Raw genomic sequence first — 18,892 nt, 5'->3', positions numbered from 1 at the left:
CTGACTCTTCTGTTTTGGCATCCACAGAAGATCTGCTCGAGTCCAGAGCAGACCTCATTAAGCCCATTGATCGGATTGCTTTAGGAGTTGGTGGAAGTTTCTAGTAGAGTAAAGAGAAAGGATGAAATAAATAATATTCTGTTCACCGTTCTGTCCCCCACAGCATGTCGAAGCCAGTTTAGTAGCCTCCATAAAGGGAATTCTGGTAAAGCCTTATCTTTTTCAAACTCTCCATAGTGCTTCCCCGACACTATATTTGTGACTCATTCATTGAAAACCATAGTACTGTTTTAACACGCAACTTATTCAAATTATTGAATTATTCACATTGAACATTGCTTGTAAAGCATTAACTATTATTATGTCTTCATCACTTGAAATACCACATCTACAGACATTGAATGATCTAATAATAATGGGATTTTTTTTCAGCAGAGATAGATAAAAGTATTACTACGAGTTTATTCATCATGTTATTCAAAAATAGTATGTACATGGTCGCTTGATATATCTGTAATTTGACTGAAATTATTTTCACTCTTTGAATGATTGATTGGATACAATAAAATATAAAAATGCATTTTCTTGCACAGCAATTTCTTTAACCACTGTACTCAACTTTCCCTTTATTGCCTGATATCCCAGACATTTTGATTTAGTTTAATTTTTCAGTATGTTATTTTCAACTGTTTCACCCAAACCATATTTATTTACTGCTCACATAAGCCCATCCTAGAGCTGATGACTCACCATAGTGAGATGATGAAAAAAAATACCTTGGTTTGCAATTTATTCATTATTTCCTTTGTTGACATTCTCATTTTGATGATATGCTGCTGCTGGATTAGCATCATGCGTCTTTCGTGTGATGCTGCTTTATGAGATTTCTTCAGTCTATTTGGGGAATAATCAAAGCAAGCGATTTTCAAGCGTGAGAATTCAATGAATACAGTACATTCACTATGATAAAAGAACAAATATAATTATCACCCAAGGTAGCATACAGACCTTTGGATTTCATCCTTTTCCAACCTAAGTCTAATCAACATCCCTCTCTGCTTCTTCCGAATGGAGGAAACGACATCCTCATGTCCCTTATCCCTACTATGCCTGAAATTAAAGGTGTAAAAACAATTTCACAAATAACTCTCCCATCAGCATCAAGGCCAATTCAATACTTATGTTTCACAGTTAAGAAGTAAGGTATAACTATAATTTTAATGAAAAAGCTATAAAAATCACTTTAACATACTTTTTCTTCAGCTCAAGCAATGTCATTTCAGCTTTGATTTTATCAATTAAGGTCTCCTCTCTTAACTTCAAGAGAGCCTGCTGGTGCTGAGCTCTCATTTCTTCTTCTCTCATCAGTTGCTGAAACTTTTGAAAGGAAGTTAATCAGATACCAAGTTAAATCTATCTAATAACAGTAAGTATCATAATATTACTGCATTGTACACTTACCATGCTGAGCGAAAACTTTGTGAAAGAGTCTTTGCCTGAAATGGAGGAATCTTCATTGATATCAGGGTACTCTAAAAAACCTTGCATCTCACTAACAGAGCCCAAATTATGCTTGTCTGTCAGGGCATCTTGTTTCCTCTTCATAGGAACTAAATAATATGGATCAAAACAAACAATGATGCTAATTATACCATATCCTTCCCTTGGAAGTACAAAGAAGATTGTAAATAATAACATTTGAAAACAAACCTTTTTTATTTTCTGCATTTCCCTTTATTTTTAGTCTTGAATTTTTAACTGCATCCAAATTCCCATACTCAGGTTTGGCCTTAACTTCAATTTCAGATGCTGTGTCATCAAATTTGGAAGAATATTCTGTAATTGTCATAAGAAAATATTGAAATTGTTAATGGAAGTGTGATAATACATATGATAAACAAACAAGAATTTAAAAAAATTGATAGGGAAACACATTAACATTCTGGTATAAATGAGTTTTTAAAAAACTTTTCACATGATAAAAATGTTGCCGGGATCTATACCCCTTAATTTGCTGTTAAATCATGAATAACTAGGTAGGTAAATGGAAGAATGTCTTCTAGCAGCATTCAGAAAAACATCTCAATTCTGGGGATAGATCAATAATTACAAGAATCAATGAATAAAATTCACAAAAAGAAATTAGAAAAATTATGGCTTGAATCAATACAAGCAAAATTTATTGAAACATGAATTTCCTCAGATATTAATCCAAATATCCTCCAATATACATACACAACTTTACCCAATAAATCATTCTTTTTTAGCTTAGGTAGATTATTGACACTTAATTTTACTTTACATCTTAAATATTAACAAAATTCTTGGGCTGGGTAAAACTTGAACTGAGGGCAATGAAAAGAAGTTCCATTTTTAACTCATTATTCACTAAAATTGAGAAATAATATAGCATTTTGAAAGTTATGAAAATTAGTTAATGTGTGATTTGGGATCATGATGAATTTTATACCCGTCAAATTTATGAAATTCTCTGACAGTTTTATTCAATGTCAGAGTCGCAATGAGGGTTCACATAAATGTCATCATAAATATTCCTTTGCTGGCACAAAATTCACCACTAACAATTTACTTCCAGCGAGCCACTTGATGAGGTTATCACATCATCATTGTTATCTCCTACCAAACTCCAGCCCATCCTTGGCCTGTAAGATCCCATATTTTATAAAGGACATTCATCAAATCCATAGATATTAAAAGGCTTCCTTTATCCATGCACTAGCAGGTCCTGCAACTAATTTCATTGAAATTCCTCCTGGGCAATGTATTAACTCAAGAGATCATCCACTCCATTCAGTGATCCTATAGTGATCAGTTTATGTTATTGATCCATAGATGGTACATCAATTCTCCAGAAATGCAAGGAGCATCAGCCTAAAAGACTTTTCTGATTCTTTGGATATACTCTGTAAACAGATCATACCTCAACCAGGAGTGATTTATTTTCACAGAAAAAAACAATACTGCTCCATCATGTATATTCCACACCAAGCACAATAAATACTCCATAAATATCAGTAAATAAATATCAATACATTGATGCCTGCTTAAACCATCCAACCTTTTCCATTGGCCTAAACTAAAATATGACATGAGACCAATTTATTAACTTTTCCTTCAGAAAATATGCAAATATGATGGTATGTAAACAATTAATATAATTTACAGATTCTGGTGTGATGTGGTGGAACTGTTTCATGATAATAGAGATGAAGACTACAACAATTTTCCACATTTTCCATGATGTAGAGCATCGAAACTGGTCATGAATAAATTATTATTTACTGGAAAATTGTAGTAGTCTCCATCTCTGTTATCAGTAAACAATTCTTTCAAGTAAATAAAATGTCTTAGAATGAGAAATTATACAAAAATAATATTTGTGAAAAATAATTTAAACTCCAATTGTATGGGATTTGACCATCAACTTGAAAATGCTAAACACACTGCTACCAGGAATATTTCTACCTTTCACCTTATTAAGCTGAAGATCTTGAAGTATAATTCAGTACAAATATGATATGATAGCCACTCTGATAATGAAAAACCATTAGCCATTTAGTTCTTCTCCTGTCAATGGATATAATTAAATTATTCTGCAATGTGCATCGATTATTTGGGGTATATGTTTTGGCATTTCTTTCAATTGTCCCCAGCTATGAACAGGCTTAACACTTCAAATAAAACAACAAAGCATTGGAATTTATATGCTGTTTAGAGTACTCATCCTTTATCACCATAAATCTAGCTTTTTAACATGTTCTAGGTTTATTCCACTTGTTCCACAAGTTTCTAATGCAATTCAAATAATTTTTCATCCATTTTAAATATAAGAACAATGAATAATTTTGTTTCAACTGCTTGTTTTCAGAATTTGATTCCTGGAAGAACATAAAATTTATTTTATGTGGAAAAGCTGAATGTCTTCTTTCATCATGAAAGATTTCCACCCTTTTATGCTTGAAACTGTTACTTTTTAAAAAGACTTCATATCAATACCAATACGACTTCATATCTATTGTTGTGGACAAAAGAGAGTCATTGCTAATCAGATGCCATGATACATAACTCATACATCAAAATCACTTTAGAAATGAAGCTATAGAGTTGTGCTTGGGCCAGAGAAAAATAGAACAAAAGCTTTCTCATTTGTAAGTACACTGGAGCATAGAGAAAGAAGAGAATTTCTGGATTATGATGGCATGACACTTAAAAACGTGATATTACCATGCTAATGAAGCAATATTATTCATTAATTAGCAAATTAGAAGCCACACCTTGTTCTGATATATTTTCGCTTATTGATGGTATTGAAGAATCCACAGGATAATCATTCAACTCCTCTCCTCCAGCATCCCCTGCTTTCTCAACAGAATCATCTACATTTTCTTCCACATTTAATTCTTCAGCAACACTTGACTCACTCCTTTTATCCACCTCACTCATTTTCTGAGCCATTTTCTGTGAAATGAAAATTAAATGATTTGTAAAGACTAAAGGCAGTAAACCGATACCATTACTTTAGCCATTTTGGAAATTGAGGGTTAGTAGAAACCCAGAGGGTTAACCTAGACATTTGAAAATTATAATCTGAAAATCTGTTAATTGAGGATTTTTTTCAAAATATAAACATTTTTAAGCACTCTGGATAATGTTTACAGTTGGATGTGTTTCTACTTCTCTATTTACAATTTCTTTAAACTCACTTACAAATTGCAAGCACCATTTACTTATTAAAAATAAAACAGGAAGACAAATTTAATATGATTTGGCATCTTTATGGCCAAAAAAGAATCACATGAAGAATGTATGAGAAAAGATTACTTAAAACTATGGCTGACTATTCTGGGGTTATTACCCTGGCACTTAAAGCAGCCACCTAGATCAGTAGATTCTAAGTACATACATATATTTGCACTCAAAAAATAAAACAGCAAAATATTATACATTACCTCCTCAACATTGGATGCACTGTCACTTTCTTTACTAAGGGACACTTGTTCATTTGCCTCAGATAAAAGTGAACTGGTTTCCGATCGCTCTGAACTGATGCTATTTTCTGACTTCCTGGGTGTATGTTTAACTTTTGCAAAACTCTTAAGCTGTAAAAATGGTTTTGAATCATTTAAGATGGCAATCTTGTATTTTGTAAAAATTGAGAACAAGAATTCTAAAAATGGTTAGCATTACTCATTTGAAAAGAACCCTTACTTTGTATATTATCACAACACAATTTATCAAACACTGACCACAGTATCAAAAATGGACACATTTTCTTGAATCTTGATCATGACAGCCATTTGCCAAAACCACAGCCAGACTTTGACAAACTGGGGTGTGAAAAATTACAAAGGAACAATAAATTTGAATATAGAATATTTTCAAAATGTATTGACTGAAACAATTCTTTACAGTACTCATGCCAGTCTGAAATATGATGAATACCTGTTTCATGGCTGCTTGAACTGCAGCAAAGGCAGCTGCTGAGGCACTTTGGGCAGATATTGCCTCCAGCTTAAGAGAATCAATAACCTGAAATTCAAAATTACAAGAAATGTGGACTTGTTGTACAGAAAGTATTTAAATACAGAGGGGGGAAGGATAAAATTAAAAAAGGAACAGAGTTAAAATGTCAGTTTTAGGAGTCCTCCATGAGGTCTTGAGTAAAACATAATGCTTTTCATCTCTGCTGGAGATTTTGAAATCTCTGACAGAGGAAAAGAAATAGTACTATTTTACCATGATAACATGATGGGCTCCCAAAAACCCAGGATCAACCCATCAAGGCAAATGATTTTTACACTCTAAAAATTGTCGCATTGTAATGTACATTTGCAGATGACTCCATCAAAAGTTACTGTTACAGCATCTCCCGCAGTTTATTGGAATTAAATTTTAATACATTAATGAACAGTATGAAACTTCAAAGGTCAAACATGTTTTCTGCTAAAAAAAACAATCATCAAATAATATAAATCTGAAGTGCTATAAATCATAAACAGCAGATGAGCATAAAAATGGCAAAAGTATGAATTTCAAACATGTGTATACCAGAGATAAAAATTTCATTAGATTAAGAAATACATATTTCAAAGGATTTGGACATGAAATAAAACTTTTCCTAGTATATATTTCATACTTTAACCAGAAACTTATACATTCTTGTTTCATGAAACTACTTATTTGACATGGTAAAGGGCATTTTCATTGAAAATTACAAACTTCGCAACTTTGAATGTAATATGCAGTCTCTCAAAGCGATCTTCCATTACTAGATACATTTCCAAATTTTGCTGGGGTAACTTAAATCAGAATGCATGGAAATACAGGTTAAAAATAACTGAAGCTTTCTCAAATATGGCACACCATTGTACCAAATATGTGCATCTCATTCCATCAGGTAACCTCTGCTATGTGTTATTGAAAAAAGTATTTTATATCCAAAATATACAAGTCAATTGTGCATTAAATCTCCAATCAGAAAACATACGAGTACGTTTTGTATTGTGCATAAAAAAATAAATAAATGGAAGTGTATTTTGTACACAGAATACAACCTGGACTTTATACCAGGTTTCCGCATAAACAACAATTAACTAGATCATGACCAATATTCCAATTTAAATTTAATTGGCTCATGATTATCATATGTAAGTGAAAAATTGACAAATACCTAGATATAATGTAATTAGCCTCTATTATAAACTTTACATGAATGCACATCATCATCAATCAGGTGAAATGCTTCAGACAGCATTTTTGGGGCCTCAATTTAATCTTTTAGTCATTTTTTGAACTTCTATGAAAGCTAACAAAAATCCAAAACAAAGCTAAGTAATACGTCTAAAAATAATAATGATAACATATAATGACCCTCAACATAACGTGAGATCTGTTATTATTGCATCATATGAAAATTGGATCAGAAAATGATTTTCTAATTAATCAGTGGGATCACACAGAGAGGAAAAATCCATCTTACCCCTTTCCCTTCCCTCAAATATCTTCCTCTCACCCTTTGTTTGAAAGAATTTTTACCTTGAAAAGATTTAGATTTGGTAGCCATTTTGATAGCGTGAATCAAATCATCAGATGGAAGAAAAAAAAAGGCTAAAATATATGTGATTGAACAATTTGAGAGAGAATTCCGAGAAGGACTAATTTGATAGATACCCATCATCAGATAGTTTGCACGGAAAATGCTGTTTCGTGGCAACTGTAATGTGGGCACTCCTATCCTTCCCAAATTAAAAAAATGGGAATGTAATTTTCTGGCATACATGCATTATTAATATTTTAACATGAATTGTTAATGACAAATTTGCAATTGTTAACAAAATGATTTCCATATTTGAAACACAATATGAGAATGAACTACTAATTTATTGGATGAATACAAAAAGACATTTTAATTAAGTTATCAAGCAAAAGAAATTTAACATCAATTTTAACCTGAGCTCAAGACATGCAAAATTTAATTACCAGGAGCATCAATCACAAACAAATAGCCTTAAGCTTTGTATTAAAATCTCAAACTAAGTCCAATTAATGTTTTACTTTATTGGAGAAAATCATAATTCCCACATATCCATGTTACAGACAATCACCTTTCAAGCTAAATCACCAAATTTTATAGACAAAGACATCAGAACCAAGTGATGTCACATGGGCTAAAAAAATTTACATAAAATAAATATGTATCTCAGACCTTAGCTTCAGATAGGTGTTTGGTGGCTTCAGCATTTGCTTTAGTTGCTTCTGCTTGGCTTTTTATTAACTCTACAGCAGCATCACTGATAAATTTACTGGCCTCTAACTTTGAGTCAAAGACGGTTCTTTTTGCTTCGGCAAGGGCCAACTCAAGTTTAAGCCTCTCCTTCTCAAAAGCTCTTTCCATTTCCATCCTATGTTCAAATGCTTTCCTTTCCATCTCAGCTAGCTTCTCAGCATGATTATTGATCATCCTCTGAAAAGAGTTATCTTTGGATTTCAAACATGTAAGGCATCATTTTCATAAAATGCAATCAAAATATTAAAATGACCTGAACACTAAAAATAGCTTTAACACGGGGCAGAAAAGTGTATTTTTTGTAACAGAAATATGAGTCAGTGATTATCAGTTAATATCTGTAATTGGAAAAATAACACCTCATAATGAGTAAATAGTGGGTACGTGGCAGTCCAGAGGTACAGCATTGGACTACAGACTGGAGGGCCCAGATTCGATTTTCAGGCACAACTTTTTGGACATCCTCAGCTCCGACAGAGTTGAGTGCTTTTTTTAGGTACCATATCTTCCTGGAAAAGGAAATGCCTTTGCATAGCTGGCACAGGGAAAGGAACTGGCCACCCTGCCCTGAAGTGTGAATTTCACATGCCATCAAACATCATATTGGGTGAGCTTTACCATAAACTACCAAACTGACCTCAGGTTGATTATTGTGTTTTTGGTACGAGAGCCAATGGTGAGCTTTACCATAAACTACCAAACTGACCTCAGGTTGATTGTTGTGTTTTTGGTATGAGAGCTTAAGGCTTCTGATCAGTCACCTTGAAACAATAGGTCCAAAAAATACAGGTTCTCAGTTTAGTTAAATTTTGAATATGGAAATCTTAATAAAATTAACATCCTTCAACAGAAAACACAATATTTTCACTTTAAACTATTATTTATTTTCAAGAATGACAGATATAAAGCTTAAAAACAGAGTACGACTACCTGGAAGTTATAAACTTTTTCAGTGAGGCAAAATAACTTGTTACATTTAGGTTTAGTTTGTATTACACCTCAGTCAAGAAGTACTGGAGCTAAGCAGTTAAGAACTCTCCAAGAAAACAAAATATTAGTAGGTAATTTCACGGTCTGAGACTTATTCTGCAGAAATCCATCATGAAAAATTATGAACACCATTCAAACAGAATGAATTTGGAGCTTACATATTTATGGCAAAGCTTTGGAACTTTTGTCTTCATGACATATTGGAATGACATACCCAGGCAAATTTTTACAATGAAGTTAGGGAATATTGAGACTGGAAGTTTCTAGAGAATTGGATCAGTCACCGCATTAGCTTGACATTGCATGTCATAAACTTTAAATGTCTACTTATATCAATGTCTGTAAATGCATTTTAGTCAGCAACCATTCTAGCAATAAACTTATTGAACGTTTCATCATGAACTTGGTCAATTTCATTCATTTTTCTTCAGAGTAATGATGTGAAAAAATCATGGCTCATAATATTGTGATACAGGAAGTGAAATAAGAAGGGAATTCAACAACCTTTAATTGACAACTGAAGGGGTCCAAACTATTCTGTTTTTTCGAAAATATTTCACATGAAATTGTGATTCAGACACAAAAGTTTCAGGAATTCTTACATGTCCTATACTTTATCTACCTTTGAATTTTCTGCCACCCTATTTTCTTCACAGCCAAGCTTTGGGGAGTGTTGACAACTCATTGTGACCTCTTGAGTTGTTCTTTTATTTTTCACTTGAAGTTTGAGAGGAGAACTTATGGGAAACTTTAAATCCTCAGCATGAAACTGGAATGTAGATGATGAAATTAAAAGATAAGCACATGAAATCAACTTCATGCTGAACCATAATAACTTTTGAATAAAGAAACAGGAAATTATTTCCATAATAAATATAAAAATTGATAAAAGATGGGGGTGAAAATTTAGAAAAAGCAGTATAAAACATATGTATTTACACATACTGCATAGCTGAACATAGATGTTATCATTCACAGAGTTTTTTCCAAAATCCTTGATCAAGATGAAATAATGTAATATATAATTACATATTTTTAAATTATCAAAAATTTCTGATTCCTCACCATTAAGTGAATTTGAATATTAATTCATTTGAATATTTCTTATTGAGGCTTTTAAAATTATTGTTTAGAAAAATACTTCCAAACCAATAATGATGAGTGATGAACAATATGCATGTCAACTTTTCAAGATTAGAAAATAATATAATGATTGTGGGTCAATGAATTTGAAAATTGATTCTCTAAACAGGAATTGCTATTGGTAAAATATTAGAAGCTTAAAACAACATGTGAGCTAATCATCATCAAGTTATCCTACCAGTTCCTGTATTGAGTTGGCATGGCTTCCTGAAAAAATTCTCAAATCTGCTCCAGATGAACTGTTGGATATAGCATCTTTGGATTTGGAAACTGATTCCCCTGCCAGTGCACTTCTTATAGCTGTACCTGAAGATTTCCTTACACTTTCAGATGACGAAGCCGCTAGTAATAAATTTTCATCAACTCTTTCAGGTTTTGATGTGATAGATATTTTGGTTTCACTAGATTTCACACTAGAGCCTTGGTCTTTTATGCTTGATGCCATCACTTCATGTATGCTTGAAATTTCCTCCTTTCTACTGTCTTCACTCATTTTCAAACTCTTGGCACCACTGGGCAAGGACCTTGTGGATTCAGACTTGGAAGATTCAAGGGATCTAGAAGTACGACTGCTGAGTGATCGAGAAAGGGAAATGTGTGGAACTACCAATTTGTAATCAGAATGGCTGTAATTGCTTTGGACAGAAGCAGTAGACTGGGATGACTCTGAGATGGAGTCACTCTTGATCTCAATGACCTTAACTGGCTTTGGAGGGTAAACATTTGGCCTTGGTACTCCATCTGTGGGCAGAATATCCTCAGTGGCAGTGTCAAGATCTGAACTGTCAGAGACAACATCCAAGGCCTCCTCCTGATTGGGAACAGTACTTGATCTGGCTGAGGTTTCAAAATCACTATCATATTGGACTTCTTGTTCTATGTGGGCTTCAGTCAACTTTTCTTCAGATACCAACTTATCACTGGGCAAGATTAGATTTTCAATGTTTGCAACACTGAGCTCTGGTCTTGAGGGCTGCTGGGCTGTATTTGAGGGAATTTCAGCAATATTTTTTTCATTTTGCTCCTCTAAAAACTTATTCAATTTCATCTTTACGGCACTAATAAAATTATATGGTCGGGATTCGATTGAAAGGTTTTGGAGCCAAAATGGCACTTCTTTCTTTCTAATCTCCTCGGAGTGTTTTGCATAGGAAGGACCACAGAAATTATTTATTGGGACCCCTTTTATATCACTTTCAATCAAGTCTTCTTCCTGTGAAAAGAAAATATAAACATAAATATAATTTAGCAATGATACTTAACTTATAGGAGAAAATATTTAGCCACAGTTTGTATTACTTGAGGTTCCCTCCTATCAATATCGTGAGTTCTTACATTACACCCAAAATATATTACATTCAAAGCTCAATTTTTGACTATACTACAAATTAACTTGTTTGAATAGGATTGATACTTTTATTCAGCTGTTCAAATGGGAACACTAAACGGGCAATTTAAATTACTTTTCCTTGTCACTTGTCCACACTGCGTAATTACAATGAAACAAGATTTGAAATGCTGTGATTATAGCTAATATGAGTACATAAACTTTCAAAATATAAATTTTTTCTTGATTGCTATGATAAAGCAAATTCAATTTGAAATAATTTGACTGTCAACTGAAGAATAGCATTCTTTTATTGTTATTCAGCAAGCTAATTTAAATAAAGCTATTCAGAAGGCCATACTTTAGAACTGTAAACAGAGCTACGATTATCAACAATATACAATAATGTGAATCTATACAAATTTATAAATAATGCTTCATCAGGGAACCAATTTTTTACCTTTCATTCCTCAAGTTATAGTGCATTTGTAAGATGGATTAATTCATAGTCAATTAAATAATAGAATATTTTTCCTAATCTTAAGCATTTGCACACATATCAAAAAATCTTAAATAGATTAGAATTATAAACTAAATTTAATCACCAAATATGTATTCATACCTTAAACATAAGTTTAGTTAAGCACCAAATGGTTTATTAGAGTGTTGATGGTTGCATTCCAGTGCCATATTAAGTAAGGCTTAGAAGTGTATCAGTTGTTACACTCTGTGTCCATCCAAACACACTTTAAATGACAGGTTGCCATTAAAAATGGTAATTGAATTTTCACCACAAACAGATTTTACGTGGAAATGGGGTTATGTATTAGTATTTCATAACAATCACCATACTTACAGGAAGAGGACCTTCACTTATCATACTCGATGAAGTGATCTCATGAAACTGTCTGTTGTCACATGTTCTATCTTTTGACTCATTAAAATGGGGTATTATGACATTTGAAGAATTCCATGTATTGGCACTAGTGATATTCCCATTTTTCAATGAAGTATTATTAACTAAAAATGGAAAAAAATATACAATATCATCAAAGAATGCAGAAAAAGAGCAACTGCTATGATTCATTTATGCAGCTTTAAGGATAAAACTATTCCTCACCTGAAGATTTTACATAAGTTGATTTTTCTAAAGGGTGATGTGCAGGCTGTGTTGAGCCCAGAGGGTTGGCCAAATTTAAGGATTCACTTGAAAGTAAGTTGTTTGATTGAAACACATGGGTGGGAATTGGATTTTTGGCACACATCTGCTGTTCCATTCCCCATAAACTTGAATTTGTATTTTTTAGGAGAGGTGCTTGTCTTTCGGCAACTTCAAAATCGTTTCTTTGCATGGGACTTGGGTGAATTATGGGTTTATCTGTAAATACACCAATCATTTTATGTTTTTTAAGCATGTTCACATTATGAGCCAGTTTTTCCACTTCTCTCTGCATTGAAGTACATGTCTCTTTATCAAGAACCACTCTCCTTGACTCAATCTTAGAGGCATCAGATTTTTCATTTACATTGCCCTCTCTGACACCCTGCTCAGGATTGGTCAAAGGGTGTCCATTATCAATAATCAATGAAGGTAGCCTCAAGGAACTCACTAGTTTGTCACTTTCTAAAGCACCCTCAATTATTTCATTTTGAGGCTCTAGTTCTACTAATGAGTCACCAGTTTGCAGACAGACATGACTCACAGGCTTTGCTATTGCTCTAAGATTGACAGATTCATCTGAATGACTATAGCACAGATTTTTGGGTTCACCTGGACCACTAGATGTAACACCATTGTTTTTGCTTCTAAAACTTTCACTGAGCACCTCAGACCTCTCTGTGATTCCTGTCAGAGGAGCTGTTTGCACTGTATCACCCACATCCAAAGTGTTATGCTGAAAACAAAAAAATTACACATATTTTGATTCTTAAAGAAAGCATTATTGCATACCTTTCAAGATTCCCACCATGACAAATCCATCTCAGGTTGATCAATATGAATACTATGCATGCATGAAAGTCTTCGTTTCAAGAACCAATTCAGGTATAAAATGATGAACATTTCATTAAAGAAAGAATATAACTACACCCAAAAGACAAAAGCTCTAAATAAAACAGTTATTTAAATGTTACGTTATTACAAAACACATTAATCAGAGCAAAAATAACAAAATTAATTTACAATTAGTATTAAACCATTTTCCTAATGATGCAAGAGGATTCAAAAGTTAATTTAAAATATTAAATTGATGCACATTTAAACTGACTGAACATTTTTCAAATATATGATTGACAGAAAAGTCATCAAATTTGATGCATCAAAGTTTCACAGACCATCACAAGCACTACCAAACATGAAGAAAAGTCATAAAAAATGGTAAATTCCAACAATGCCGATGAAGCCCATGTCGCAGTATGGTTTGAAGAAATTATCCTCCACAAAATTTCAGGACCGTATTTGTATGTATACAGGGTGGCATTAACCTTCCCAGTATACAATAAAAGTGGAAATTATATGTTTTTGTTCATCATTGATTTTGCAAAACCTATGTTCTAAACCTATGTTCTAAATCGGAAAAGCTGCCAACCAAATAACCTGCTAATAGGATTTGTCACTGATACACATTTTCACACATATATCTGGCTTTGAAAACTTTTTTTTTGCTTTTCATAAAATGATGGTCTCCTAGGAGAGTCATCACTTGATACATAATTTCTCTGGTGCATATCATGGGAATTGATTTCTTGAAACAAGAGAGCAGATATAAGAAGCAAGCATTGCAAAAAGAAAATTTCATTGTATTGTTTTCAAGATCTCGTATTCTCATGAGTGGTACCAACTTGTAGTATAATGACTGAACTTTGGCAAAAATGATCTAATTTTAAAATAATGCATGTTTTAACGGCAATGTGTGAACATTAAGAGGGGTACAATGTCTTTTGAATCACCAAATACAATTAAGAGCAATCAATGATTATTTTTAAACAGCCTACAAAATTTAGATCCATATTTGCTTATGTGTATGCATACAATTAATTCGTGAACAAGTAACTTTCACAACTCACTTCTAAAGAAAATTCTCTGAATTCTAATGAACATGCTTAATAATACATTTTCATTTGTTCACCCATAGAGAATATTTTTTTCATTCTGCATTTCTCATTAGTTTATGTCAACTTTTCAGATGAAGCACAAATTATCAAAACCAAATGCACTTTATCAAAGAAACACTTTGCATTACAGAAATAAATTAATAACGACAGCTAAGCATTAGAGAAATTTTGAGCTGACCATGCTTTATATTGCCTCACTTGTGTGTTTATGTCGTTTCACTCATCTGTGTATGTCAGAAAAGAAGTTTAAAAGATGATCCCAAAAATGTATGTTTAACAAATATGCCAATTGACTTGATGAATAAAAATAAGCTCAAGCCTCATGGCATACAAAAACCACAATTTTACCTGAAGGTCTTCTATTTGGTGCTTGAGAATGGCACTTCTCCTCTTCACGCTTACTTCAACCAGCTCTTTACTCTTGCTTCTCAATTCCAATAGTTTTGCTCTCTTTCTTTCATCTTCCAATTTTTTCTTCTCTTTTTCCTCCACCATTTTCTTATGCCTAAGCTGCTTCTGCATGCGAATATATTCTTTGATCTTTTTGTGATCATATGGCTTGGATGGCTGAGGGCATTTTAGGGGCATATCTGAAAGGACAAACCACCTCAATGAAGACACAATATATATAACAAAGCACAATTAAAATTTAATCAGTCAAAGCAATTACCTTCAAAACACTTAATACCAGGGTTACTGGAAAAATTACACAAGGAATTGGATTTTTTAGGAATTTTGTATTCTTCATCCTCTATGAAAGCATTATTTAAATTATGAGCACTCTGAGTGTGACGAGATTCATCTTTTCCTGCTTTCTTTGAGTTTTCAAGCTGGCTGTAATGTTTAACAGGAGACTCAACCTCTTCATCTTTATTTTCCACATAATTTCGCTTGTCTATGTGAATGCTGTCTCCTTTTGATATGACATGCGTGAGCATATCTTTATCTGATAAGCTGGACAGTACTTTAGCATCATTTAATGTCCTCAGCACATCAGATTTCTCTTCCGTTGCATTCACAGGTTTATTAACTTCTTTGGGAAAGGAACTAACTTCCGGCACTTTTGCATGAATTTCTGATTCATTAGCTTCAAGAAATTTATGATCAGAAATTTTATTTTCAGTTTCGTTGACAAATTTGTGTATATCATTCAACTTGTCTTCAAGAAATTTTTCTGAGCTTGAATGTACACTTCCATTGTTCAAGTTACTGCCTCCACTACCAGTTTTCTTCGGCCCCAATTCTTTTTTGGCCCATTTCAAGCCAGTCTTCCATGCTGATGTTGTTATAATTGCTGCAAAAGAAAAAAGCAATAGAATGATATCTAATTATTTAAAAATGACTCACCTATATGAATGAAACTGCCACTGTAAAAATCAACATACTATTAAAGTGCATGCTACAACTGCACAAGCTTACTGCCTGAAATTTCTAGACACAATGAAAAGGAAAGAGAACACATTCAATAACATGATCATATTTTGGAAACTCCAAAAGGTGATGTTTTTTCAAAGTAAAATTTAATTCTTCTGAAAATAAAGACTTTGTTGATTGATTGGAATTAATCCAGAGCAGGGGTTCACATACATGTCAGTGACATGGATTTGACCTCGTGTTGTGGCATGGGACAGACTTATCACAGTACACTCAGGTTACCTGATTTGGCAAAACAATTATTTTTCAAGTTAAATATTGATATTGAATTATATCAGAGCATTGTGAACTGAAACAATTGCATTACATGGTAAACTAGTTTACATTCCGGCTCTTTGGATACTACCACTGAGGTACTTAGTCTTTTGTTTTTTTTGTGATTGCAAATTTTGTGCAGGAAGATCGAGTATTTGAATTCTCTCTGTGTGGGAGGTAATTTTGTCTAATTTTATCCTCATGGTCTGACCTGCTCATACATATAGGCATAAAATTATTCCAATAGTAAACTTAAGCCTCCTGTATTTTTATAAAATTCTCATATATACTCGCTTGCCTTCTATGCATTTAGAGGGAATCCCATCGTAGTTTTTCAATAACCCTTGTACTCAAGTTTGGGGGGGTCACGTGTGGAGATAACTATGCCTCCTCAAAAATAATAAACTTTTTAGTAACCACAACGGTATGGTATTTAATCACAACATCTTGTTCCTTAAAACCCCAACATTTCTGGGTGTAATAGGAAACCTCGATAGTTTAACGAGCAAAAGCACTCGGCCGGTTTCTTGGAATTGGTCTTAGGAGGATGAGAATTTCAGAGTAGACCAGGAATGGATATAAGACTGCCCTGGTGCAGAGGAAAAACAGTCATGTCAGGAGACAGAGGAACAACTGAAGGATAATGATTATAGCAACATAGAGCAACACACTGTGACCAAACCTGGAGTGGTGAAAGTAAGTCTCAGACTTTAATTAAGGGCATTCCTTCATGAGAAAAGTAAAAAACACGCTGCAAAATAATTTAGTGGCACACAACCATAATTTCTACACTGTCCATCTTCCTGCAGAGGGAGGGTGCTTTTGATTAGATTGATTCGAAAGTTACCTGCGCAAACTTACACCACTGGTGGCTAATTTATGAATCAAGAATTGATGGAAACTGTCGAAGTGCGTAAATAGGCTCGACTTTTTATACAAAATGGTAAAAAAACATCAGTAAGTAATTTCCTTTGCGACTGAGCAATAAATAAATAAGAATATTTAATAATAATTTAAAAATTAGCAATTTGACGTAAATCATTTAATTTAAGTTGTTTAAGTTGCTGGCAAATACATAAATATTTAATTTGTACACGCAAACAAAGTAATTGCAACAACAATGATTTAACTTTTATTCGTAGGAAACAAGTCCGTTGAGTTCAGAAAGGAGTAAATCACCTAAGACGATAATTTGCCGGTAACATTACATAATAATGAAAGGAAAATTACTGATACCTCTTTATTTCCCCGGGCATAATTTTAAAAAGAGAAAGCTTTTTAGGAGGGAATCATGACTGCAATTACCCAACCTTTACTTATTCTTTCTTTTTTCCAGCCTCTTTTTTTCTGCCATTGCGGAATGAAAAATGCCAATGTCCCTGCTTTAACTAAAGGCAAGAACTGGGAAGAAAATAAATCCATAGATACTGCCTTATTTTTACATATTTTGTATTGAGAAAATAAGAAGGGAAAAAAGGCAAATTTATAAACTTTACTTAAGAGTGGGCCTGAAATCAAGCTCGATTAAATGACCTAATACCAAGAAAAAACTCACCAACGAGGAATTCCATTAATATTGCTCTTTTAAATTATTGTTTAAACTGTGTATTCTTCCATTTTTATTTTTTTATTGGAAAGTAAAAATCTAGCCTGATATTATGACACCATCTTTATAACCGTGGAAAAATGAAGCTGAAAGAGTATTTATTTTTTACTGGGAACAGATATAGAAATGGTGACAAATCATGCATGGCTTGACCCAACTCACCACTCTTTTTGTTACCCTCGGGGACTTTTGCTTTCACTTGCACAGCTTGAGCCTTGGGAAGCCTTGCGTTCGGTTTCTGTCTCTTCTTGTCGTCCTTCTCAAGCACGTGTGGCCTTTTCTTCGCACCGTTCTCGTCGGCCGTACTTCTCTTATTCTTCAGAGCCTGCAAGGCCTCGCTGGAATCGCAAAACCCAGGATAGCCTTTCTGGACTGTGGATGGAACCACGACGACTTTACGGACCACTTTGACCGCCGGTTGGACTGGATCGGCCGAGGGGACCAACTCGGGGACTACGGCACTGCAGGCGGATGACGCATCCAACCGCACCTCCTCCTCTACACTCTCCCGGCGAACCTCTTCCTCGTCATCCTGCTTCGCTTCGGCGGCAGCGGGTGGCTTGCTGGGAGGAGGCGGTGGTGGTGGCGGTGGTGAAGCTGGAGGGGTCACTTCTTTCCAGTAAATCCCTGGAGGCGGCTCCGGTGGATCAGTCAACGCCCAAACTACAAAAACATACACCATACAAGCTCGAATGCAAACGATACGATTTTAGGTTGAAGAATACTTTTTTGGCCCAATACATCAACAAAAATCCTTGGCCTAAGTCCAAATCGCAGACAAGAAAGGAAGCAGTCGAATACAATACAGTCCGAGTATGTATATACGAGGGTCATCCGGAAAGTAGTACCCGTTCGTGCCGCATGAAGTGCTGACGACGCGAGTAGCCGCTGGACGAGGTCAGATAGCTTCAGTGGCTTGTCTGCCTTCTCTGAGCCAAGTTGCGTGACGCTAGCATTGCCTGTGTTGTTTCTGTGATTGTTTACAATGTTTAAAAAAATTGAGAACGCCGCCAGTTGTGAAGTGAGGGCAGTGATTAAATTCCTCAATGCAAGAAACGTTCGCCCATGTGATATTCATCGCCAATTAAAGGAGGTGTATGGAGACAATGTAATGGACGAGTCGTCTGTTCGGCGGTGGTGTCGCAACTTCAACATGGGGAGGGGGAACACACACGACGATGAGCGTTCGGGGAGACCGTCTGTCATTACAGACCAA

The 18,892-nt window shown here is 34.2% G+C and overlaps 1 protein-coding gene across 1 annotated transcript; it reads right to left on the bottom strand.

The window, feature by feature from the left end:
• Window positions 1–986: 986 nt before the first annotated feature.
• On the bottom strand, window positions 987–15,319 carry LOC139692099 (centrosome-associated protein 350-like). The gene is made up of 13 exons (XM_071590133.1): window positions 15,052–15,319; window positions 14,730–14,971; window positions 12,388–13,162; window positions 10,119–10,921; window positions 7,727–7,984; window positions 5,464–5,550; window positions 5,268–5,348; window positions 4,971–5,120; window positions 4,296–4,479; window positions 1,779–1,836; window positions 1,462–1,663; window positions 1,253–1,377; window positions 987–1,110 (listed from the first exon to the last, which is right to left on the bottom strand). Exons 1-13 carry the CDS (start codon window positions 15,317–15,319, stop codon window positions 987–989), a joined length of 3,357 nt encoding a protein of 1,118 aa, XP_071446234.1.
• Window positions 15,320–18,892: the final 3,573 nt, after the last annotated feature.

Source organism: Hetaerina americana, unplaced genomic scaffold (assembly GCF_022747635.1).
Source record: "Hetaerina americana unplaced genomic scaffold, ioHetAmer1.1.p SCAF_4, whole genome shotgun sequence".
Taxonomy (NCBI): domain Eukaryota; kingdom Metazoa; phylum Arthropoda; class Insecta; order Odonata; family Calopterygidae; genus Hetaerina; species Hetaerina americana.
The sequence above is the reverse complement of the archived record's forward strand: the minus strand, read 5'-3'. Positions and strand labels throughout refer to the sequence as shown.

Bases quoted from the DNA above. Each gene is read 5' to 3' on its own strand.
- LOC139692099 (XM_071590133.1), bottom strand. From the start codon at position 15,319: ATGCTCACGCATGTCATATCAAAAGGAGACAGCATTCACATAGACAAG. The intron at 10,922-12,387 runs GTGAGGAATAGT...CCTCAAATACAG, and splicing joins AACTTATGTAAAATCTTCAG to CCCAGCAGCCCTCAAGACCA. The intron at 1,664-1,778 runs GTATGGGAATTT...TGTACTTCCAAG, and splicing joins GAAGTTAAGGCCAAACCTGA to GGAAGGATATGGTATAATTA.